General features: G+C 44.7%; 1 protein-coding gene across 1 annotated transcript in view; it reads right to left on the bottom strand.

Annotated features, from left to right (window-relative positions):
- The window catches only part of EPHA4 (EPH receptor A4), a gene marked incomplete at its 3' end in the record, with an annotated part of 58,350 nt that overhangs the window by 13,130 nt on the left and 18,304 nt on the right, over positions 1 to 26,916 (bottom strand). Inside the window, exon 3 of the mRNA XM_019471326.1 lies at positions 3,175 to 3,330. Within this exon, the coding sequence (XP_019326871.1) occupies positions 3,175 to 3,330 (156 nt within the window). The remainder of the gene's footprint in view (positions 1 to 3,174; positions 3,331 to 26,916) is intronic.

Below are 26,916 nucleotides of genomic sequence, written 5' to 3'. Positions count from 1 at the left end.
GTAGAGCAGAATACTAAAACTAGAGTTTTGAGTTATCTGTTTAGATTGGATGCCTGGCTTACCTGAAGGGTAGGCACAGGTTTTACAACTCAACAACAGATGGAGACGTCAGAGAGTGGCGTTATGGAATGAGAAAACTCTGGAGCACCTCTGCTGACCAGCGCATCAGGAAGGAGGTGTCGCTTTTATTACTTACCATGGGAATTGCGAGAAAGGAAAAGGAAGGGGAATTCTCCAATTCCCTTTCATCCACTAGCACAATCAGGCTAATGGAAAGTCATAACAGTCTTCCTCTCCCAACCCAGAAGGCGAGATAAGTGACGAGGCCAGCCAGTTTATTACTAAAGGAAATCAATAGCCAAGGGTCAAAGCTTTACAAAAACACATCCTAAGAACGCTGAAGTTATTCATCTTAAAAAGTGTTTAGAAATAATAAAGAAAGGATCAATCCACAGTCCATTCCAGGTGTTCTCTCCAAATCACCGAATGTTACTTTTATTCAGCTGGTCTAATAGTTCTCCAAGTGAACAGAAACCTGATTTTACAAGCCAGTGGAGCAGAGTCTATCTTTTTGCTAGAAGAATGGATCTCAGATACTGTGTTTTATTTCTTCATTAGTGTGCCGTCACACTGAGTGATTACTAAATGCAGGGCTGAATGAGAATACCGGGGTTAAAGAGAGCATAATGAACAAAGAAGGTGCCTGATTATTATGGCTGTCAGCACAAGGGAATTGGGTTTGTCACCTGGTTTAACCAACTGGTAAGAACTGATTAGAGTCTGAATCCGTCTGAAGGAACCTTTGATGTTTACGCTCCCTTCTGTCTCCACATCTTGTCAGGAAAGGCAGACAAACGGGGAGCTTCTTCCAGAGGGGCTTCCTTCAGCAGAAGCCCTTGAAATGTTTTCTGTCACTTGCCTCAAGCGCGTGGGCAGAAGGCAACTCGGCCCAGGGAGCATGGCAAACGAACGGCCGCCCAAGGAGCCCCTTGCACCCCACGCCTTGCGCAACGCAGAGGTGCACCACGCACACAGGGCTGCATTTTGTGCCTGTGCAGGTATCACCATCGCAGCAATGTTCAACCACTGCTAAGGCAGACCTCAAAGAGGGGATATTAGCGAGCACAGCAGCGGGTGGGGAGGCAAAGCTGCCCCACAAGCCAGCTCAGAAGGAAGGTGTCTTCCTTCACCTCGGATCACAGAAAAAGAAGCCCTTAAGCTACGGGAAAATTCAAAGCTATGAAATGGGACCTCCAGAGACAGGCCTATTTTCCAAGACCAGGTGTCCGTGGGATTGTGGTGTTGGCTTGCCTCTGCATGCCGACTCCTCCTAGACTGCTGCAGAGATGAAGACTGAGGCCAGCACCATGGCCCTTGCCTTCTCTTCTTCCCTCCTCGTATCTTCAGGATAAAAGACCAAGATCAGGGACTTCAACTTTGACTGACCTCCAAAGACAGGAACGGGGAAGGGTGCCAGAAGTAGGTCCAAGACTTGACAAAAAAGGGCTAAGCTTGCAGGGGTACATTTTGCAATACAAGCAAACATACATATCATTTGCTCACAATTCCCCCATCTGGAAGTGTTTTGCTGTCTCCTCATACTTCCCTCACTGCACATGCGTATTTAAATTCAACCAGTTGATTACTAATTTGATTTCAATTTGGTCAGGATATCACTCACTAGGACCAGAAGAAAATTTTGCTGGTATAATGTTATTTAGGGTGTACCTTCCAAACAATAGTTTTATTGTTGCAAAAAGACATTTTTCCTTTCAAAATGGTCAAGCTTTATATCTCCTAGTGTAAATTATATTATAAAAAGCATGTTCCTACCCACTTCAGCAAGGTTTCACAATACAGTTAGACCTCCATCCCCAGTCAACATTTGGCAAGGGATATACAGACCTCTCTGCTTTCCTACTAAGCGAAAGCAGCTGCTCCTGGTTATGCCCAGACCTGCTTAACCACCACCCAGCAAAACTCACAGCTGAAAAGGAGGAGATCACTGAAGAAGAGCTGGAATCAAGGGGGTGTGGGGAAGGGATGAATGCTGGCTTAGTTATGGACATACTTTGTTTCTGCCTTGTAAGGGAGAAATTAAGATTTAAATAAATGTGAGTCATCTCTCCAAAATGAATTTGGAATATATTAAAATGTTACAAAAGAAATATCTTAGCCTTCCCTCACTCACAGACACACACACACTCTCTACATAAATATACAGCTGAACTCCAAAAATCTGGAAGCATTTCCAACAGCTTTCAGGGAAAGCCACACATGGATATCCCCTGGTAAAATACAGCCCTTTCACTTACTGTTTCAAACTTCTCTGCTCCTATAGAAGTGAAAACCGAAGAACTAGATGATCACAATTTAACACCAGGGCATGCCTGGAATCCCAGGTCTTCGGCCGCGTGAGCCGTTAACCAACACGTAGGACAAGGAGTTGTTTCCCATGGTTGTGCTCAGTGCACTACGCCTCTTGTTCTCCCTGCTGAAGGCATTTTGGTGGAACTAAAGCAAATTCTATTTGCTGTACATGATGTATTTATCTACAAAGGATAAAATAAACCATACTTTGGGTGTTTGTTTCATTAAGGTTTAAGATTTATTATTACCACCCCTTTCAGAGGAACATTTGTATGTTCCTAAGGGTCACCAGCTATATTTTGAGCAAATTAGATATATAATGAGATTATGAATATTACCTATTTACCCTAGCTCATACAATTTTGAGAAAAGCCTTCACAATCTCTACACATATCAATATTTAAAGAGATGAAAGGTGATGCGATCTACTGGAGACAGGTCCTCAGACTGGAACTTAGACCTGTATTTTATTTCCAACTCTGTTATTGAGGTGTGCGAGTCACTCCTCTTCTGTGGCTTTGTCGTCTCCTGATTTATTTAGACTGTAAGCTCTAAGGGTCAGTGCAACCATGTCACTGTTAGGAATTCAGGGCTGAGAACTAACGCTTCCTCTCCCAGAAGCATGATCCAAAATGCAGACTGCATCTGCAAAGGGCTGTAAGAGCTACTGAATGCTGCTCTCAGAAGCAGGACACTTCTTCGAGACGCGGATCTCCAGGCAATATTTTCTACTTACAGAGTGAAAGAAAGACAGGAGAAGAAATGGATGATGAAAGGGAAGAGACGGTTCAAAGACCAACTTACGAGTGCAGGGCATGGAGGCAGCATCATTTTCAGCTCGGAAAAAGCCCCGATCGCAGGTGCAGGAGGTAGAGCCTTCCCAGATGGAGTAGCTGTGAGGCGGGCATTTGGCACAAGCAACATCTGTCGAGAGAGCCTTGTAGTATCCGATTTTGCAAGCTAGATGGAGGAACAGGAAGGGAGAGTGTTACTTGCCCAGGCTGCGATCATAAATTGCTGGCTTACTTATTCAAAATCAAGGCAGGAGACATTTCAAAGAGATCTAATAATGATGTCCTCTTAGCCCCAGGTGAAGAATTAACAATCATCACACTCTTAATGAGTAAGTAATCCTATGTCAGGGGATACTGATTTCTAATTCCAACAAGAGCCATTTTAAAAGCTGGCTTGGAGATGGTAAAAAAAAAAAATTATACTCTTCTATTGACACTGCCAGGAAATCAGCTGCCTCTTTGTGCTTACTGTGGAGTTGCATGTTGCTTAACCCATGTCCACCTGCATTCACACACACAGAGCACGACAAAAGGGGTGCAATTGGTTTATTCTATGACCACTTAAGGAATGGCAGCTGACAGTCAGACTCTGCCAATTTTTAAGAGGGAGTGGGACAGGAACCCACTGGGATTGGCAGCGAGGTCCTCAGCCTAACATGCCTGGAAATGGCACGTCTCCCGCCTGGCAAGGCAGAATTCGTTTGGCTCTTTCTCCCCCAGGGAGGAAATCAGCTATGCTCTCCCCTCCTCGAAGCCAGGGCGTAGCAGTAACTGCACCACTGCCACCAGGTCCCACGTGCAGTTGGCAAGCTTTCGGTGCCATCATCTTCATAAATGCAATGGCTACTTTTACATCACTTGGAAAAAACTCATTGGCATCGTTCATAACACATTTTAATAGTGGCTAACAAGTATGTCATCCTAGAAATTTCTACCTTGGCTAGAGATAAAAGCCCACCAGCACCACTGGCTTTCAGCGCTACAGAGAACAGAGAAAATACCCAGGCAGGCAAACGTGTAAAAAGGAAAGGTTGTTCCCAGTATTTACCACGCGACTCACTCTCACATCTCGTCACTTAACACCTACGCTACCTTTAGGGTTCCCCTGCTATGCGCCGGCTCCAGAACACGGGGTCCAGCCCTCCGCACAGCCGGGGCTGGCTCTGTCTGTTTTACCCTTCCCTTAGTCCCCCTCGTTCTTTCCCTCCTTCTCTCACGAAGCCCTCCAATGGGAAACGGAGAGGGATTTTAGTAACACATTTATAAAACAGCAAGTTACTTCATTCTTATTAACCAAAGCCATTTATGGAATTTCCTTAACGAGTCCTAACTTTACGACACGCCGTGCACCATCTGTAGGAGCGGCGGGAGATCAGTCCGCTTTCGCTCGCTGTGGCTGTCACTGGACCAGAGGACCTTATAAAAACACCCTGCTCAAGTGACTAAGATTTATGCTTCCAGAGTTTACACGCATCACGTTGTTAGATAAGGTTCAACTTGCAAGGTGCTTTTTGGCCATGCTTCCAACGGCCTTGGGGTTTCGATTAAAATCGGAAACCACAGCTTTGGCAGGAAGAACCACGGGGGTCAAACCCAGCCTCCCCACATCAGAGATGATTAGTCCCCGAGCACAAATACAAACCCCCTGGGGACGACCCAGCAGCCAGGCGGTCGCAGTACACAAGGCAACTCGTGTAAAACAGCTTATTCTGCTTGTGATGTGAATTGCCCAGGGAAAAAAAAAAAACAAAAAAAACCCACACCACAAAACACATGGAAAATTACCTTTCATTTTTTGATGTGATTTGCAATATCTGGTGAGTGAGTTGTACTATCGCTACGTGTCCTCTTGTGCCTGGTTTAACAACAGCAGCAGTCAAGTGGCAGATTCTGATCTGAGATACTATCCCCGGTTTTCACTGTCACAGCTCAGATCAGAAATACGCCCGAGCCTGCGTATGACCAGGACAGACACTGACAGGAGGAATCTTGCTGCCATATGTAAAGATAAGGCATGGAAAAACAGAATACAAGAGGAGACCAGGGTGGCTGCTCTTACCCACAGAATCCTCTCTATTATTCAAGGTTGTTAAAATAAAACATGTAAACTCTAACATTACGGTTAATATGAACATCATAGTTCACAGAAATTATTAAATGAAGAGCTGTCTTTTGCATCTCCCTAGTATTAAAATACTTAAAAGATAAACGATCTAGCACACGGCTGAAGATCCTGCTCGGGCTGTAACTTGCTGTTGGAAAGGCAGGAAAATGTCACAGGTAAAGATTTTTGTGACCATTCTTCCTCCTCGCTGTCTTTTCAGACTCAGTGGTTTAAAAGGGAATAGATGGACAGAGTGGGTACTGCAAGGTCAACAGTCTGCAATTCAAGGATCCCCCCCCCCGCCCCGTATTTTGTTTTCTACTATATTAAGCCAAGATCATCAATATTTCAAGACCTGAAGAAAGCTCTCCAAACGCAGTGGCTGCTCCTAAAGCACACACAGCCATTTTGCTTCAAAACTCACCTACTCCTGAACAGTTAGTTTTCTTCATTTTAGCGTGCTCAGAGAGTCACCGCGTTTCAGCACGTGGCATAAAAGGACGTTAGAGAATGCGCTGCATTAAACCGCTAGTTCTTTGCCCCTAAGAGCTCCATGGTACTGTCACTTAAAAACTCGAATCTAATCCTGTAAAAGCTGTTCCTAGCATGAAGTACTGCTGACACACCTATTACAACCAGCGCCTGTTAAGGCTACGGATGGGCTTTTTTTGAAGGTTAATGATTTAGTAGGCAAACAAGAAGCCTGTACAAAACCTGTTCCCTGAAAGTCTTTATTGCTTGCTCATGACAAATCTTCATGCGGCTGCTTTTCTAGGATTTGCTCAGTGAGACCCGGCATGAATGGCGTTCTTACACAGCTTTCGAAAGGTACCATTGTAAAAAGATTAGTTCACATGTGCAATGCAAACTTTGAATTCAATTCCTTAGCTTTGCCTTAATTAGTTCTTTCTGATAGTTTTGGTTTGTTTTTTGCGGTTTTTTTTAAAGAGAAAAATCTTTTCTCGCAAGTAGATCACCCACAAACATAACGAGGTTACAATCATCTGCACTGGATCAAAAATATTTTCATTATGAAAAAGCTCTTTTTTTTCTCAGAACCAATCACATCAATTTTAAATGGACATCAGCTTGAAACAATTATGTTGATAACTTTGAGTTCCTATGTTAAAATCTTTTTAATTTATATTTCTCTTAAAGTGAGACAGGATTTGTCAAACATTGCTGGTCATCATTATATCCCTTTTTCTTTTCTTTTTTTTTTTTTTTAAAGTTTACCAGAGTGATACACGTTAAAAACTGCAAAAACTGCTCCGAAGAATTGTGGAACTTCAGTCAAGTCTGGATGTAAATTTTCTCAAGCTGTTTTTCAAACTCCATTTTCTCATTAAAACCTGATTTTCAGACTCTTATGGCTTTCTCCAAAAAAAAAAAAAAAAAAAAAAAAAAAAAAAAATTTTTCCACAGAATACATGTGTGGGCTGGGAAGTCTGCTTGCTTGGTCTCTCCAAATGCTGAATCTTCTATCAGAAAATTTCAGCCAGCAATTTCAGAATTTAAAAACTCAATTTATAGTGGACGGGGTTCTAGTCACATTCTTTTTAGTCACAGCTACAACAATATATGTATTAAATCATTTTTAACTGTTTTTAAATAAGCTATGCTTTTTTCTGATTTGGGAGGGGAATCTTTAACAAAATTACTTTTGCAAATTTAAAATTGTTAAAAAAAATCCCTCAGTGCTTGCTCTTAAATTGTTCCTTTGTCCTTGTTGAAATGGCAATGAATCTTTCCATCATAGCTTGGAAAAGGCTTGACATGCTTAATAGTTGTTCTTTTTTTAAAAAAATGAAATAAGAAGAGCGCAATGTCTTGCAAAGGCTTGGATAAAGAAACTGTCCCAATCTCTTTGTTGACAAGTTCCTAAATCATTAAAAATGCAGTGCGTATCTTAAAAAAAGTCTCGGGGAGCTGCAGTTCGAGGCTTTGGCAGCGCCACGGAGGCAGCGCTCTGCTCTTCACCCACAAGAAGGCCAAGCGGGACTCTGAACCGGGGAGCGGAGAGGCCCCGGAGCCAGGTGGAGCTGGCTGAGCTGCGAGCAGAAGACGGGACGGGGAAGGTCCAAGCGAGCCAGCCCTGAGCCGAGAGCCGCCGGGCAGGAGCTCCTGCAGCAACCGCGGACCCGCGCCAGAAGAAACGGTTTCCACCTGCTGCCTCGGCCTCTGCTGAAGGGGCACGGGAACGCTGGACTGCGGAGCCACCACCCTATAGATCACTATGCTGAAGGCTGCAACCTCCAGATGAGTTCTGCAAGGAAAACAGGCTCCGAACACAAACCACGCTCCCGCTGGACCCCTCCTTCCCAAAAGGGACCAGCGCACCACTAAGAACATTAATTATCACAGGCAAGTGAATAATACCGCAAAAAACCTGTGGGTTAGCTGAAATTTCAGAAACGATGCGTTTAATACCTTCCATTTTTTGAAGCAGAAAAGTGTATCAGCTACATAGTCATGAAAATTTCAGAATTCCTTGAGATGCAATTTGGAATCAAATCTCCCTCCACACACAACAGAAGAAGGGAAACTTTTTTTAAGTCAATGATTGTAGCCAACTTTAATGAAAACCCCTAAAATAATATTCTTGGTGAAATGAAGGACAAAGCAAATAATTTAAGAGAGGATATTTCAGTGTCAGGCTTATAAATTTTAGTGAGAAAAGAAATTTGTGTTTAAAGACTTGAAAAAATACTTTGATAGCATATTTCATATCTTTCATCACTGGTTACTTTTTCTACAGCTCTTCCCTGTCCGGAAATATTTTAAGCTCATGTTTTAACTGCACCCCTAGGAATCAAAAGTTACTTTTATTTTTCCCCTCTAATGTTGTTGTTATTCTTTAAGAGGATGGATTTTCTCTCTCGGATTGTAACAAAACCACATCTGCCACGTAAGTAGGCAGCATCTTCTCAGCTCTCTTTTACTGTTATTACCATTTCTGAACAGATTTTTGTGTGTTAATTATAGAACTCAATTGTTTGGATAGTCTCTTTTGATGAGCTTTCTGCCCCGCACCATGAACCCCTCCGTTATTGTACAGCTGTTTTACTTCCAAATGCTTATCAGGGTTTTCTAATTGTCAAGCTGTCCCAGCGACTAGTTCTTTTGACCTAAAAGTCAAAGAAAGGGAGTCACCCTTGTCTCCCCGACATGAATACCGCAGGAGTCCCAGTGGCCCCCCCTAATACCTACGAGACAATGCCTTTCCAGATCATTGCCACTACAAGCATAATTGGGTTTTGGGTGAAATGAGAAGATTTTAAATAGGATGAATTAATGAGTTTCTTGTAAAATTAAGTCGTTCTCCTGGTCCAATCTAATTACTCACTGTAATGCCCCTGAGGGTGATAAATAAAGATCCTTAGAAGCCCGGGGAAAAAAAAGAAAAAAAAGAAAAAAAAAGAAAAAGCTTTCTCTTGAGCCTTTCTTAAAAGTCAAGTTGTAGAATTTCATGCGATGTACCAAATGCTGTTTCCAAATAACGTCGGATTCCTTTGATGTTCACATTGTAAGTTCTTTGCCTCCTATTAATAACGACTGCACGATTGCTACAAATTAAAACAAGTTCCCCATCTTTAACTCGTATCTCTGATGAGAAAACCACTACTTCTACACACTAAGCGTATATTTCTGTGGCATGAATGACACGAGGAAACACAAACACAATCCCACCAGGGAAAGAGCCTGGACTGTTTGACTTCAGAGCATTTTTACTCCATGATTGGGTGCAAACCTGAGAAGTTCAAAACAGAAATAAAGGGACCTTGGAGCACAAATGAACTACGATGCGAATCCAAACTCTGTTTAAGCCACTGGAACTGTGCACACAGGTACGCTCGCAGGCACGCACGCAGACCTCCTGCGCAAAGCCGCAGCATAAACTGAGTCCGAAGAAAAAGGTGGGGGGGGGATTTTTCCCCCCAGCCAATCTGAACAACCTTAAAAAACCCCCACGTCTTTGGTTATTTTTTCCCCAGTGTAGCGACCTTGGCTACAAGTCTGCAGCTTGCGCTGTGGTTTGTTTTGTTTTGTTTTGTTTTGTTTTAAATGCCGGGGACTGACCCGGCCATGACAGGAGAGCTGCAGCCCTGGCAGGAGCGGAGGAAAGCACAGCCGCCCCGGACTGCCCACAGGCACGCTCCTCTGCTGGGCTGTACCGGGCTTCCTCCGACGGTTCCTACAGTGGGGACTGGAGGTCTTGCAGCCAGCGGCTGCGGGTGATGTGACCCTGCTGCTGCTGCTGCTCACCTCGCACCCATGTCCCTCCCAGAGCCGCCTGCAAGCAGAGTGGGGCCCCTCTCCCCCACTGCCCTGGACAAGTCCAGCCTGTGCACCAGGCGACTTCCACTCAGCTGCCAAGAGGCTCACCTTCCCCCGTCCCCCAGGCACCCAACGCGGTGAGAGGAGAGGGGCGGCAGGCACCCAGCCCCGGGAGAGCACAGGATCCCCCAGGGGCTGCCCAGAGATGAGGCCACCCCAGGCTGGGCTAGCACTGCCAGAGGTGGCAGCCACGCACGGGGCTGTTCCCTTCCAGCCCGCGCTGAGCGTGACCCTTGCAAGGCCCAAGTCCACATCCTCCAAGGGAGACCTTATCTGGCTGGATTTTTCCCAGTGAAACAATTCTAAACGTTAGAAGAGAGGCACCAGACACGCGGTCTCCAGCTGCACAGCACCACAGAGGCAACTCTCCACCAGCCACCTGCACCCGCCCAAGCACCTACAGCAGCCACTGCGGGAGGACTCAGCCATGCCGGACCAAATGATGGTGGCTCTTCTGCAGACGTCTCTTGCAGCCCTTTTGGCCGTCAGGAAAGGCTCAGCTGCGGACAGCGGGACGAGGAGGAGGAAGGCAGCATCCCAAGGCAGTGGCTCCACATAGTCACAGCAGTACTCAGAAACCTTTGGCAATCCAACAGTGTGCTGCCTGGTGTGCATCCACGGTGAGGTGATGATCACCTCATTGACAGGTGCCTAGACTTTTATTTTTATTTTTTTGGTTCCTAGAAGACAAGAAATTCAACTGTCTGCTTCAGTTTCAGAAGTTAAAAGAAGTGAGGAGCAAGGAGCGAGAGAGATCTTTGGTGTGGAAATAAATCACGATCACCACCCAAGGTCTCTTCTTGAACCCTCAGGAGGGAAAGGGATGAGGCGCTCACTGCTACCTGCAAGGCACCGATTGCCACGGCCTGTCAAAGACGGCAGGGAGTGGCCATACGCTGACATCAGTCAAATCCCCCTGCACCCTCGGACGTATCCCATCAGGTCCCATGGACTCCTATGTGTCCACTTCACTTAAGTGCCCCTTAACTCAGTCCTCTCCTGTAACACTTCGCTTCCACAGACTCTGCTAGACCCGGAAGGCCAGGCGGCCAACCTTAACAGTGAAAACCAAGGCAAAAAAGCCCTCAGTACCTCAGCCTTTTCCATGTCCTTGGTCGCTAGGTCTCCTGCCCCACTGAGCGGTGGGACCGTATTTTCCTCAGCCTTCTTTTTGCAGCCTGCAGAAGCAGGTGTCCTTGGTGTCCTTCATATTCCTCACTAGGTCCAACTCCAGCCAAGCTTTGGCTTTCCTAACTCCTCCACCGCATCCTCAGGCAATGGCTAGATTACACGGTCCTCCTGGGCGCTTCCCTCGTGCGTCTGAGCTGTGCCAGGGGCTCCCTGCCCATCCACCCCGGCCTTCTGCTACACCTGCTTTGCCTTCTGCAGCTGCAACGGGCTGTTTGTGTGCTTTCAGCAGCTTGTCCTTTACAACCCACCAGGTCGTGTGGGCTTCTTCACTGCCCTCCTGACAAGCAAATTCCTGACCAAGCCAAAATCTGCTCTCCTGAAGACCAGGGCTTTAATTTTTTTTTTTTAATATACATGAAGTCCAGTGAAATAAAACAGGAGAAATGAAGAAGTCGCTAGCTCAGCAAAGGGCACAAGCGCAACAGGACAGGACATCTGATACGGCAATCTGTTCAAGAGAGAGCTACAGGCACAAACAAAACCGCCAGGTGTACGATACAAGAACCAGAACGGCCTATTAATCCCAGCCAAGGAGGTCTTGTTCGCCCGGGTATCATTTTCTTGATACAGCCTTCAGAGTCAATTGCCAGACATTTTGCCCGTGCAGCCCTGCAGTTGGAGACCGCATACTGCGGGCACCGACCCACGGCACCGCTGGCGTCGTGACACTTCCAAATCCAATCCAGTTTGTATTTCTGGAGTGCCAGTCCTAAGCGGTATCAGTTCTCCTGGGTGTTACGCAGAGAAATGCTACGCCTGTCTTCCACAGAAACTTTTCAAACTAACTTTTATCTCACAGAAAAGAAATATAATTATGCTGATAACCCAATGATTTTAAAAGCTGAAACCTACTTTATCAGCCACCCTTTCCTAAGGAAACTAGACCGTCAAAAGCATAAAAGAAAAAAATTAAATACATATACAATTCATATCTAAATAAGTTCAATAGGCATATACATGGAAAAGCCCAAAAATTGAAAAATTAGCTTTTATTCTTAAAAACTGTTATGAATTATTCTGAACTTTGCTACATAGCTGATAGATCACAACTGCTAAAAAAAACCCTCTCAAAAAATACACAAACTGGAAAATTTCATATTTCTATGAATTTATTCTATTCTGAACTTTGCTACATATAGATCACAACTGCTAAAAAAAAACCCTCTCAAAAAATACACAAACTGGAAAATTTCATATTTCTATGAAAATAATAGCATTAAAAACTGTTATGAATTATTCTGAACTTTGCTACATAGCTGATAGATCACAACTGCTAAAAAAAACCCTCTCAAAAAATACACAAACTGGAAAATTTCATATTTCTATGAATTAATAGCAGCTTACATATGCAACACCCATCTTTGCTATAGCTGTGGTATTGGGGGGAAATAGTTGGGGGTAAGTTCGACATTTTCCACATCGTGATTGCTGCTGATCTTTGGTAGGGCCCTGATCTTGCGTTAGCACCGTCAACACCGCCTGCATAGCTGCTTCCAGCCCCGTGCTAGGAGGGTCAGCCGAAAAGTCTCATCAAGACATCGTAAAAGGAAAAACAGTCCCCGGACAGAATATTTGCTGCATTGGGTTTTTGTCTGAAATTCAAACAAAAATTAGAAGGCTAAAAAGTCAGGGTCTGGGTGAAACAATTCCTGACTGAAAAAACAAAACCAACCCCTTTCTCAGTGAGAAGTCAGCACTTTCCACAAGGAATGAAAATCCCAACCTGCTCTGCTCTCTACAGGAAGATATTTGCTAGGACCGGCAATCGCAAGTGAAGCGGCCGGCACTCCACCAGCGGGAAACGGAAAGGCTGTTTGTCCTTGCAATGTCTCCAGGAGGTGTCCCTTCCTTTCCAGGCAGCTGTAGGATCCAATTCAGCAGCGTTAAAAGCACACGTAACTTCACGTTTAAGTGCTTTCATGAAGAGGGATGTGCTGCTGAACTGGGGACTCGGCACCTCAATGGTTTGCATTTTTATTTTTATTTTTTTTAAATATTTAAACAATAAACAGACGCCCTGGTATGATAAAGACCCCCTCTTCTCAGAAACAGCAATTGAGCGTCTGTGTCCTTTTTCGGTGCAGAGAGCACCAACGTTGCTAGCACACTTGTGCAAGTGCTAAGAGGATCTTTAAAATATTACTGAGTCAAGTGTTCGGATGTTCTCCATTTCAGAGTGCTCAAGCTGTCAGTGTGCTCCATCACAGACTTCATCGAACTTTGAAAGTTTAATCACCTTTATACAAGCTGTGAGATTTAAGAGATGACTCAACTAATCAGTTTCAAATAATTACTCAATCGGAAAAACAAGTTGATGGTTTCCCTTGAACAGAAGCAGCATGAGGAGAATCACAAAACTAACAGATTTTTAAGTAAACCTAAGAAGTTAAGGGTTTTTTTAAATAAAATAAAAACAAACATAGTGATTTTTGTTCTTTAAGCAACTAAATTTTACAGGAAGAAACAAAATGACTACTCAAGTTTTACAACATACTCCAGTGAAAGCTGATTAATTGGCCTAAATGTCCACATTAACAAGCCCTAATCCTCCTGCCAGGAGACCTGCTTACGAGCTTCTCTCCCCAGTCCTGTAAAAGCACTGATGGGAAGAGAGATCTGTATCTCAAAGCGCTGTCCAGCCAGCCTGGGATTCCCTCTCATCTCCTAAATCTTAACAGCTCTGTAGAAAGGCAATTAAACTTCCAAAGTTAGATGAAGTCTGTGATAGAGCACAGTAGCAGTTTGACATGGAAAGGCCTAACACGTAGCTCCGACGTTATTGTTTGAAATGTCTGTTTGCTCCTAACACGAGCATCAGCCGGCATCAGCTGAGGGTCTTGGACTTGGAAAAAGAGCGTACTCGTAAGGTATTAAAGAGCATCTAACATGTTATTTTCAGTTATTTTAAAAGCCCTTGTATTTTACACGTGCTAATGAGACATTGCAAGTTGGCTGAAATAATTATTACATTAATACCCTTTAACGAATTGTCTGCTGTCAAGAATTTGTGGATTGATCCTGCGCATAAATCCTTTAATGCTGTCTCCTTTGTGCAAGTGGAATTTCACTCCACAGCAGAACTCAGCGTAGCTGTAATGTTTTCTGCTACTGTTTGAACTTGTATGATGGAGCCACGTCATGCCAGCAAGCTAAAAACTACAGTGGTTTTCTGGGCTTTTTTTTATTCTTGGGTTAACTGTGAACAGCCCGGAACAGAGTTCAAGCTCATATCTCTGGAGCTATAGCAAGATGCCTTAATATGGTTTAATCATCACATCCTTGCTAAATGGCTGTATGACATTATTTTAAACACAAAAAAAAAAAAAAAAAAAAAAGCAAAGCTATTTTGGTCTCCCTGGAGAATTGCTTGACACAAAGGTTTTCGAAGATGCCTAAATATAGACAGTTCTGGTGAGATCCGGGTCTATGCAAGATAACAACTCTGCACTATTTTTGACCGTTTAACAAAGATGCTGGGAACACAATGGCTTCAAACAAACGCTGCTCTGGCTCTCCCCGGCACTACAGAAAACAGCCGGAGGTGCTTCTGAGAGACTCCCATCAACATCACTGTAAAAAACTATCAATCCTCTACTAAGTAGTACATCAATCAAAATAGTGGCGTGCAAATCATGATCCATTAAGTACTTCACACTTGATTACCCATGACATTTTAGAGAGGGTCATACATTGATGAGTTGCCTCTCTCTTCTTTGCCCTTTGCTATTTGGAGTGCATGACCACTTTTAGTTCATTACCAATGCAAAGTTTATCACCAAGCTTAATTTCAACATGAGGAAAACAGCAGCTCAGTTGTTTGTCCTTTTCTCCTTAAATTTGCTCAAGCTGTAGGTTTCTTTGTTCTACACGGATCACACCTTTTCAGAAGAGGTGTCGGACATGGGGCACGTGCAGGTGCACCCTTGTTTAAGCATGGCATTTGCTACCAAAGACATTCTGAAAGTGGAAGAGGAAGACTCAAACCACCCAGGATTTCTATAGATACCTTTTTTTCCTGATTCTAGCCTAGATGCGAAAATCAGGCTGAAGATTTGCTCCTCATTGGGCTAACTCGCAAAACCCCAAACATGCAGGGAGGCATCTGGAAGCCATCCTTCTACACTTGTTCTCACTTGCAGCCTGATGCCTCACGACGAGGTGCGATCTCATGGCTACAGGAGAGACCGAGACAGTCACCCAGGTCTAATTCCTGGCTCTGTCAGGGGCTGAGGACAGCTTGCCTGACCTTCCTCTGGCATTCCCGGACACGGTGGGTATCACAGTATTAAGAGGAAAAATCATTCATTTCTTTCCCAGCTGGTCTGGCCTCACCTTCTGCTCAGTAACTTCCAGGTCATCTCCCTGCAGATCACGGGAGGTTCCCGGGCGTGGATAACCCTTTCTCACAGGAGTTAATGGCAAGAAAGAAGCAGGGAGCGGTGGAAGAGAAAGCACGGCTGTTCCTTTGGGCCCCCTAATTTGAAGGGTGTAACTACACAGACACCCAGAGCATAAACGTCAATATCCCTGTCTCAGTTTATACACTTACAAAGTGGCAATAAAATTCACAATAGATACATCTAAAAGCTGTTGTGAGGTTTAATTAAGCAATAAGTGCATATAGAGCACTTGGAGATCTCTAGATAACAAGGCGCCCATACAAGAGAGGAGGTGATTACTTCTGATGAAACAAAATCTCATGGCAACAACCTGGCATGCTCAGCAGGGAACATCCAGGGCTGTCTCAACTCTCCTTCTGCAGCCTCGGCAGAGGAAGCTTGCGGAGATTGTTTACCTGCTCTTCTGCATCACAGGCTTTGGCAGGATGTTCGAGAGGATGCAGAGAAATGCCTGCATGGGCTGAGCGCTCAGAGCTGTGAAATGCAGTCCCTATTTAAAAATCAAAGAGCTGGGAATCTGCTCCTGTCAACAAGCCTTTCAACAGAGAAGAATAATTTAGCAAGAATAGATGAAATCTCCCACCTTAGGGTGATCTGGGTGGCTGTGAGGAGAAATGCGTTTTGGCAGTTCCCACATTCTTTTGTCAAACTTCTGTTGTCTGGGAAAGAGTGGAGTGCCAGAAGCCCTTGCAGGTGAATACCTTGGCTGTTTCAAGCTCACTTGATTCAGAGCGATAGCATGTTTATCTAGATGTTTGGAAAGTTATTAATGAGAGCAGCAAATCCTTTCCATGTATAAATTACAAATCACCTTCAGCAATGCCATGTAAATTATCAAGTCAAGTGAGAACATGCTTATTTATCTGTGACAGTCTTTTATCACCAATAAATAAAAGCAAGAGAGGGAATTATCTGGGGAGAAGCGTATCGCTCGTAGCACTGAAGCACAATCTGTTAGGTCACGAACGGAAACACCGGAGCAGCAGAACCCCTGTTAAGTTGCATATCACGACATCCTGAAGGATGATGCCAGCAGTGGCACTGCGCCAAGCTAGAAGGAGTAGGAAAGCAGCACGCTTGCTGTCCAGGCTGCACTGCTGACCCTGTTGAGGTGCACTCAGAAGGGTTTCCACCACGCTGGTGCATCAGTGCTTGCTCTGCAGAGAGCAGATGTCTCCCCCGAGCCTGCACTCGGTGCCTTTTCTCATCGTCACACCTCCCTGCAGCGTGAAGGAAAGGCACTGGATGTACAGAGGCTGGTTTGGGGGACCTGTTTTAGCAGCCCCAGCAAGCAAGAGGTTCACAAAAAGAATAGCCAGAGAGATACCCGTTTTATGACTGGCTGCCGTGAGTTCTGGATGAGAATTACAATTTGAGCCAGACTTAGCTTTTAAATCCTCTCCTACCCTGAATTCACAAGACACATCATGCACTAATTCCTTTTAGCTGATGTATGGTATTCTTCCCTCTCTCCGTGCAGATCACGGGAGGCCAGTCCCGTCCCCGGCAGGGGCAGGCGGTGAGCCGTCCCCAGTGGGGCTTTGCCACATCGCCCTGAGCCTCCTGCACCCCCGGCCGCCAGAGCAGGTACCCGGAGGGCACAGCCCGCGGGCTGGGATACAGGTCAGGACACTGCCCAGCCTGCAGAGCCTCTACCCCGGCAATGCTGACGCACAAGAAGAAAAGCTTCCTTTCAAATTCCTGCTGGATGTCGCACAGCTGCCAATTAGGAGAAAGTGACAAAACAAACACAATTTTGCTTCGATTCTGGAAAAGCATCCGTCTCCGACAAAACTATTGGCAAATAAACCTAACAATAACATCCCATTTTGGCTCAGAGGCCCTCATGGCTGACATGACAGAGCTATTTATTCAAATATCTACACGATACGTAAATTAGTGCAAGATAATAAACAAAGACATTAATTGTGGCAACCACGGAGCTCTTTAGAAATGGCCAAAAGCACCACTGACTTCAGTCCAGGCCACAAAAATTTACTCTAGCAGAGAAATCTGGCGGTAAGTCTCACCGAGGCTTCACAGGCTCTGGAGCTGGCGTGACTCACGTCCGCCCCGATCGCCCCGCGCTCTTCCTGATACGATAAAGTTATCAGTTCGTAGTTCTTAGGAGCGCTTCTTTTATCTACTCTCACTAAACCATATCAAGACTTAATTTTGCCTCAACAATTAACAGAATGCTATCAGCAGCATCCAAATTGCATCAAAGATAGCTTAGGAGAGTGAGGTTTTAAAATACTGTCGACGAGGTGATCTTACGCCAGTTAAACAAATATACTTGGGTATGCAAGACCACCTATTTTCAGCACATATCTTTCACTTTTCAAGAGATCCCGAATTCACACAGAGTAACCTCTACTTCCAAACTTCAGCCAAGGCAGCCAAGGCATTTCTGAGGCAGAAATGTTCCCCTTCCTCTCTCTGCCTTTGTCAAATATCAGTGTATTCATCCCAAATTAGAGAAAACCACCCTGCAAAACTTCACTGCCTTCCTGGTGTTCCTGTGACTGTCAAGTTCCATACAGTAAGGCACCATACAACTACAGACAGATGATGCTCAAGAGCAGCCCCGGCAGCCATCTACGGCCACCAGAGACTTCTCCCCTGCGCCCGCCCCACAGAAGGGTCACTTGCACTCTGCCTTTGACCACCAAAACCGAGTTCACTGTGAATTTGTTAGGTTGCCCCAGCCAGAAGTCCTTCGAGGACCACCGTTTGCTTGAATTTTCAAGCGCTTTACCACTTGATTACCAAAATTTTTATTAGCCTATCAAAAAACCATAGGAGAACCTGTTCTTTTGAAAACTAGTGCTCAGATCAGCATATTAGTTTTCCACATTCCTTACTTGCAATTATTTAACACTCTTTCTTGCCTGCATTCATTCATTAAGAAATATACACTCAAATAAACCAACCCAGGATTTTCTAACAGAACCAAAACACTAAATTTGTACATCATCAAAACTTGAGGCAGTTAAGCAGAGCAGGAGGAGAAGTGCTGGCTGAAATGAATTTGTTATGGTGCCCCTGATGCGTCAAGTTTATTTTCTAGCTGTATTTTTCCTTTGTGAAGGTGCAGCCGAACAGCAGCCACTAATGGGTCAGTAAATTTGCACTGTGCCAGGCAGAGCCCCGAACACAGGAGATCAGCAACCAACTAGGGGAAGAGGGGAGATGGTTATTTCACTGTATTTTATTCTTATGCATTTGCTTACATTTTGTGAATGTGCCACTTAAAGCTTTTTTTTTTTTTAGGTCGTGCCCAACTCATCATGGGACATAAGCAATCTTTCGAAAGACCCGTATGAATCACCTTTGTCAACATTAAGTGGGTTTTGACCTTGCAAATGCTTAGTGACTTTATTCTGAAATACACAAACAGAACTGTTCACCTGCACAGTAATTTTAGGACTTCAGAGGAATATGGGGTTTGAATATTTAATTAAAGGAGAGCAAATTCTAAGCCTAAATTAGGTGTCCCCTACCCAGATTGTCTTAAAGCAACAAGGAATGAAGGAAAAGTCGCTCCCACATGGGAACAGTTACACTGGCTTTGCCCATGGCCTCAAAAACTAGCTCACCGAGACCCCTGGCTGAAGGCCTCCCGGGTCCGTGGAGGTGAAACAGGAGGCTCCCTGCCCGGGCTGCGCCCCGCACCGGGCTGCCGCTGCAGCGTGCCCCGGCGAGAGGCCACGGGCAAGGGGCACCCAGCAGGGCTCCTTCCCCGCCGCGCACAGGACCCTCAGACAGGGACCGAAGAAGCCGAGTCCAGAAGACAGAGCAGCTGCCCTGGTATATGAAAAAGTTTCCCAGAACTGCTGTTAAGGAGCAGCCTCAGCATCCAAATACTTTAATAGTTACCTGAACACTTGCAGAGCTGCTGCTGACTCATAAACCAACTGCACTCGAAATTCTGCAACTGGGGATTAAACGCGCTGCCTCAGAGCTCGTCCGCCTTGTTACACACACAGAGCCCGTGACAAAAAGCGTTTGCAATTCAAAGCACTCACTGATTCAAGGTCAGAGTTTTCCAGTTTCAAGAATTCTTCCTATGTGCAAAGTCTAAAGCACTGATACCAACAGATTGATTTTTTAGCATCTACATCAAGAAAGCAACGATGAAGGCAATCATTATTTCAGCTTCTTGAGGGGGACTTCCCTGTCAGTGTGTGTTAGCAACTTGTTAAACAAAATGTTTTGCAGTAAATCACACGGAAATGTGAACTCAGCAAATGCCAGAGGCAATGACAGGCGGATATAAATGACAATTAGAAAGGTGTGTCCGGATGCTTGAGGTATGAGCCATGATAAAGTGCTTGTGAAATTTCACCTGCCCAGATTGGGACAGAGGTTGTGGCCTTCAGGAAAAAAGAAAAAAAAAAAAAAAATCAGATGTGCTAATTAAAAAGAAAAATATATGTCTGAACAGACATCCAAATATTCCAGCCTCAGCAGGGAATAAAATCTACAGATTGTGGGAATTAGTCTGAATCAGACCTCATTAAATGGTCACATCAAGGTTGGAGAAAGACAGTACAAGGCAATGGTTACAGCAAGCACCTCTTTAGCCGGTGAGAAGACTGAATTCTTTTCACATAATCATTCATTTGCACTCACGGGCTTCTAAAATGGATTTAGCAGATCTCTGTTCACCTTCTCTGAGCTGCTTTTGACTTTTTAGAAAATATATGGAACTGATAACAATCCTTGCAGATTTTGAGAAAGAAAAGCAGACAGACATACACTTTAGCTGATTAAATGTTTAACATTAACAACATCCATTACCATCACCAGCAGCTAGAGATGACTAACAAAGAAGAACATGAAATCGCATTACTGCATTCAGCAAACCTTCAGAAAATGCTACTTTTCACAGTCAAAAATAGCATACCTCACCAGCCCAGATTTCATCAGCCCATTCTGTCAGCAGTAAAAGCTGTTTTCTAGGCCACGGCATTTTCCATTAATGCAATCTGATTTGCCACTGCATTTTCAGAAAGCTAAGGTGAATGCGTGATACTGAGAGAGGGCAGTCGGTAATCCAGAAATGAAAGTCTAAAACTCCTCGTGTAGGGCAAGGTTAAAGAACAGCTGCCTACGGAAAACCCCACGCAGAGGGACTTGCATACCACGTTCTAGCTGTGTATTCCCAGCAGCTTTATACTAAGGATATTTTGAACAGGAATACACTTCTCAAAAAACGATTTAAAAATGTGGAGATAATGACTTCTCATATGGCATTATTACTGCTTGCACTTATAAATACGTCACCTGGGTAGTTTTATCTCCCACGTTAGTTGATCTTTAAGAAGTTCTGATTATTGCTCACATTGTTCTGAGCATTGTATCGGTTCCTAGTAACAGAGAGAAGAAAACAAGCCAAAACAAAACATAATGGTATTTTTGAAGCTACAATGTAATAATTACCTAGGATAAAATCCTACCTGCGTGTTTCTAAGAACTGTGGGACTATAGAAGTAGTGACGAAAGAGCTGGTGGTGGTTTTTGATTGAGTCAACTATCATTCATAAGCTACCGGTGAACTAAACAAAACTTAACAAGCTCCATAAAGCAATTAAAATCCAAAGTGTAAAGTAGATGTAATGACTCAACAGCCTGATCACTACTCTCATAAAACCAGCCTAATAACACACGGTCTGAGTCTCCTCGCGTTGACATCAACATAAATTCAAGTAGCAAATTGGAATTCCCATCGTTAGCGGAGTTTCACTGATAGAAAAGTTGTAAGGCAGGAGAAGCGGGCCCAAGGGCTGTGCACGGAGAAGACTCACAAGAAACCAGATCTGTGCGCCGCACTAAGTCTCAGTGTGGTTACGTCAGGTGTCACTTTATGGGCCAGAGGCCAGCTGTCGGCAGTTTGCTGCACGGTCTGCGCAGTATGTGTTGTTTTATCAAAATCGCACTCTCTGAAGACAATTAAGTGGGCACTGTCACTCTCGTCTTAGAGTCAAAGCACATCCCTCCCAGCAGTAAAAAAAAGCCTAGAATGATGGCCTAAATATTCTCCAATGGGTTAAAAAAACCCAAAACAACCAACCAAACAACCCCCATCACCACCCCCCCCCCCCCAAACCGCAGAAGGGAAAGAACAGCATGTAAACTCCCCATTCCTGCATTTTAAACCTGTCTCGTTACTGGGAGGACAGCCCTCCACCCTCCATCCCCCCTTCTCCATTGGCAATATAACACTGCTTACAGCTTGTATGTGATTCAGACTTGGAAGATCATTCTCATTCTAGACTTGTAGCCAGCTGAAAAGTTTCAAAGCTGTTGTAAGACTCAATACAATAAAACAACTGTCCTTGGTCTCCCAGATAACAAGCAAGGCTTTTTTAGTGTTTAAAATAATCAATATGCATTCCATGCATATTTAAAGACATCTTTGTATCGTTTCTTTACAAAGACAACTTTGGCCCTCACAAAAGAGGCTGTTCATGGTCTTAGGTAATGCAGAGTATATTAATTGGGCAGTACCTCACACTTATTTTGGAATGCTAATTCGGACAGACCCCGGCTCTCGCTGCACTGACTGGTCACTTGCTGACTCTCTAGAGGGGTGGCAGTGAATCGGGAACACAACAGCACGTTCGCGAGGTGAATTTCAAGCACGCTCGGGTGTCACAGTATGGCTTGAGCAGTGCCCCCGAACCACAAAATCTGAGGGGTTGAGATTTAACCACCTACTTTATGTGCCAGGTGTCACGGATAGTTTGGGATGAGCTTTTAACTTTGGAAGGAGGAAGAGAGTTCAAAAATTAACTAGATACTCCCTGTCAATACCCGTCACCAAGCCTCTGCTGGGAATGAAGCAGGTATTATTCATTGCTTATGCAGCTCATATCAAAGTTAGCCCTCGAACTCATGATATTAAAGAGTCCATGCTACACAGTAATTTGGGACACGACCTGCCCTCAGAAAACGCAAGCAGGATGTTTAAGCAAATGGAACAGCCCATGAATCAGAAGCCTCCACAGCTTGGGTTTGAACAGAGGAGCTCAAAGCAGCCGAGGATTTGCATGAATGCCACTGCACCTTCCCTCCCGCTCACCTGAAGCCCTCCCTGAGGCTGTGCCCTGAGCAACGCCTGGAGGAAGGCTGAGGAGGGAGAGCCGAGTGTGGCTCAGGTGCCATCCTGCAGTACAAGCAACTGAAGGAAGCAGAGCGGTACCCTTCTGAAATCAGAGGTTGCTCAAGGAGCCCACGGCTCCAGCATTAAACGAGGCAGCCTCCGGCTTCTTCTGATGTGTGCTCATTGGCACCGGCTTCTCAGGACCATAAAACCTACCGAGGCCCTCTGCCTCCGTTGTTACTCTTGGGACTGCAGGTGTTGACTCAGCAAGGCTCGGGGCGCTCCAGGCTGAGGACAGCCTCGTAGGAAGCGGCAGGTTTTTACAGCGCTTCCTAATCCACTTTTTAGCAAAGCCTGGTCCGTAGCCCCACTCCTTGCCTTCCCTTCAGTATTTTCCAGACCAGGACCAGTGTTAGTCAAATACCTTTGCCATCCTTAACAGTTTAAGTGCCTCAATTTGCTCAGCTTATTTCGTGCCAGTACAGCCAGCAGCTACACAATATGGCTTGCAACATTACCTCCCCTCGTATAGTGACCCTTACGTTGTCTTTCCTCTTTCTCAAAATGAAACTTTGTTAAATCACCACAAAATACATGCAGAGAACCAGAAAGACATTTCTTTCCTTTAAACACTTTCCACTGGCAACAGACAAATATTTTTGGTGACTTACGTTTTTAAGAGTTGAGCACTCAGGTGTCAGTCTACAAAAAAACACTTTCAGTTTTTGATTATTTATGTGCTTCTTCCTTACACGCACAAATAGACACACAGAAATTCAGACAGAAGCTCCCACGCGATCAAAGCCCTTGGGCCGCAAGCTCCCTGCTTGCCTGGCACTCGCCCTGCGGGAGAGGGCCGCAGCCGCCGCCCAGGTGAGGGCTTTCGGCGCTGGCACCTCCGCTCCTCTGCCACGTCCCTTCTCACCGCTCGGCACTGTCACTGCTGACCCCAGCCCCGATTCCCGGCTACTCCCTCCCTGTTGCAATGCCGTTCCCAGCAAGAGCTTTAAAGAACAGCCCGGGGTATGAAAAGAGTGACTAATTCTTTACATTTCCAGTCATACCTGGTGACCTCCTAACAGGCAACAGCACTGATGAGTCCTTCCTGCAATACTCTACTTAGCAGACGTTTTTCTGTGGAAAGGTGTTCCTAATCATGTCTTAGGGCAATTAGAAACACAAATTATTTTTCCCTTTCTCCTCCCAGTCACCGGATGGCTGTGCCCTTGAAGCAAAGCCGACCCAGCCGCCGTGCAGCGGGACAGATAGGGCCAGCCGCCCCGGGGGAGCGAGGAGGCAGGAAGGGCTGAAGGACCTCGGCACGAGCCACGAGGGGACGCGACTTCAGCTGAACCTGCTGGGATGCGGCAGGATCACCCTGCAAATGAGAGCTCAGGCAGAAATGGCTGGGTCAGAAAAGGATGAAACTAAACAGATAAGCAAGAAAGGCTGTCTTCTAAATGGGGAAGAGCATGCCAGCTTGAGATGTCAATATGCTGCCCCCAAAAGTGTTTGGTGTTTTTCAGACAGGGTTAACTGGAGAGGTACTAGGGGGCCAAGCACCTTCACCCCCCTCACATGATAGAGCGAGGTCCTAATATCAGGTAAATGGGGTCACTGTAAACGTCATTTTATTGCCATATTTTATTGCTCTGGTATTGCAGAATAACACATTCAGACTCCCATGAGAGCACTACAATAGTCTTTGAGTTAAGAAACTTTAAGATGTTAATACTAAAATCAGTAGGATCTCTCAGCTAAAAAAAAAAATACACTTTCAGTTTACTAAAAACTAAAACCCTGTGATTTGCTAGCACTCACACAAGTCAAAGGAATAATCCTTCCCTGGCACTTCACTACGCTCACGAGTGCACACTAGCAAACAGAATGAGTGCTGTAGGTTGAAGTTACTCTTTGATCTGGTAAATAAGTCCATAGCGATTCAGGTTCAATTACAGTATTCAAATTTATGACATCTGCAGTGCTGTAAGGAGTTAGTGACAAATGCCAGTTTCATGTAGAAAACATGTCTTAACATGCCCAAGCTACAAAAAAAAGATGTATCAAAACGCACTTTGGCAGTTTTATACAGTCTTTTACATGTATTTGTCAATACATTTGATTGCACTACTAGTTACTATGAACGACCCACTATTACAAAGAAATTTCTAGTTTGGTATACCAAAAAGTAAAATTTGCTTTACTGATATTTGTGTGTGTGCGTGCTTACGTGCATATTCACAAATGCAATCGTTGTTACTGCTGAAATTTCATTTGCATGCAAAATACTTCTGGTGCAAATTACCAATAACATAAGGGAGCCCATGAAATGTTAAAGACTTCAAAGGATGAGAGAAAAAACTATTTGCATTTTGGGCTTGATCCAAAGCACATTAAAGTCAAGGGGAGTCTTTCCATTGGCCACAACAGATGTTCTGACTCGAGGAAGTCTTGATGCAAGTTATTGACATAACAGTAGACCAGCAAGACCACAAAATCCACTTTCTGAAGAAACCAAAAGTTAACTTTGCTAAACACTGATTTACTGCTTTTCGTCATGGCAGTTGTATCTCAGCTTCTCCTGGGACAGTCTTTGCTGCCTCTCCCGCTGTCTGCGGCACATCTTTCTGTTCCAATACCCCACATTCATTCCAGTTTTTACACCTACATGTTCTTCTCTCTTGTTGATGGCTTTTACATTCTTCCTCACTCTGCAGATACTTAACTGTGTAATAGTGTTATTTAATTCCACAAAAGTGACTTATGAGACAAGTACCTATAAAGGACAATGTAAGAACTGCCAAAATATGTTTTGATAGATCACTACCTATAAAGCATACAGATATCCACTGCTTTCAGTCTTTGAAAAACTGCCAATGGTTCTCATAACAGAAGTAAACTGCTAGCTGCTCTCGTCTATTTGAGAATAATCAGCTTAATCAGTATTGCTTCAGCAATCTCTGTTCCATTCCATCCATGTTTTAGTGCAACTTTTCATTTGGCCTAAACATAATAATGCCTTCTACGCCAGAGCAGAAAAAAAAAAACCCAAACTATTCAGAGGCAAAGGATGGGAAGCACAATGTGGTAAAAGAAAACAAGTGACTGGACCTGCAACAGTGCAGGTACCAGGTAGAGAAATACTAGCAAGTTTATTTAAGTAAGCTTGAATAATTTATTCCTTTTAGAAAGGAACATTTTTCCTGGCACGACCCAAAAAAGAAATGAACTAGTAAAAGGAGCATTTCTCTAGCACAAACATTATTAACAAATGCCGTATCTATTCTGTATGTGTCACCAGTAAGCAAAATCAAACCCACCGCAACAGAACAAAAAGAATGTACTAGGACATACTGTACATTTTTCTTCCTCTCTATACTTCAAAGTCATAAGCACTCCTCATACTTCACGGTAAAAGGTTTTATTTCTTGGTTCCCGCAGCTCAGGTAATGATATCATAACTCAAAGGTGGTGCAAGGCTCACTGTAGCTCTGACCTCGTAAATAATTTTAATATCCCTTCTCCGCATCCCAACAGATATAGGACCGCACCTGAGCAGCCAATATCTCCTCAGTAGGTACCTGTTTATTCGACTCGTAAGTGAGCACATGTGCTGCACATTAAAACCAACCAGGATGCAAAGAGGCTTCTGTCTGTGTGAGGGAAGCCATCTTTCAACAAGCCGAGATAAATTTGCCAAATATCTGAGGTGCGTGGGAGGGAATGTGAAATTAAGCCAAAACACGGGACAGACTCACAAAGCAAGGTGCACAGCACCGCATCTGCTACACACATCTACTCTGGGCTTCTTGAAGTGTTAGAGACGGCGTGTTGTTTCGGAGCGATGAAAGCAGTACTGCTGCAAACGGGGGCGGAGGAAGGACCCAGACGGAAGCAGCATTTCTACTTGTCTTTCCAGGCGAGCCAGTAACAGGCAGAGCTCCTCGTGGCTGCTCCGCAGCATCCCTGCCACACCGTATCATTACCACGGGCTCAGATAAGGAGGGGACACTAAAGCCAGTAAAACAAAGCTTCGAACCTCCTATGCAGAGCCACGAGCCTTTGGAAAAGCCAGGGCCTGTTCAGCGTCACTCTGGCTCTGCAGGGGACTGGAACAAACTGATAGAGAGGTATCCAAGACACCTAAAGAGGGTTCTGGTTAGCTGAAATTAGCTGGTTAGTTAACTGGAAAACTGAAATGCAGGGAAAGAGCTCTAGCAGCCAAGAGACCTCTTGGGGAGAAGGAGGTCAGGAGACAGCACGATCAAGTCTCTATTTCTAGGTCAGACCTCGAGAGCTGCCTTTCAGCTGTAAGATGATGGTGATCTCATAGCAACTGTGCAAGAGCATGTACCACAAGAGTTGAGGCTGGAGATGACCCCACTTAGTCTATTCCCCTGCCCCACAGGAGGACAACCTGTACTTAAACCATGCTACCAGAGGTCTAACTAACTTATTCGGAAAATCCTCCAATGCAGAGATTCCCCCACATCCCCGGGCAATCTGCACTGGCACTACAGATCTCTGTGATTATGAATATTTTTCTTCCCTCGGGTCTAGGCTAACCTTCTCTTTTTGCAACTTAAGCCCATTATATCCTGCCCTGTTACC

This window comes from Aptenodytes forsteri, unplaced genomic scaffold (assembly GCF_000699145.1).
Source record: "Aptenodytes forsteri isolate BGI_AS27 unplaced genomic scaffold, ASM69914v1 Scaffold1, whole genome shotgun sequence".
NCBI classification, from domain to species: domain Eukaryota; kingdom Metazoa; phylum Chordata; class Aves; order Sphenisciformes; family Spheniscidae; genus Aptenodytes; species Aptenodytes forsteri.
Note: the sequence above shows the minus strand (reverse complement) of the source record. Positions and strands in the feature narration are given on the sequence as shown.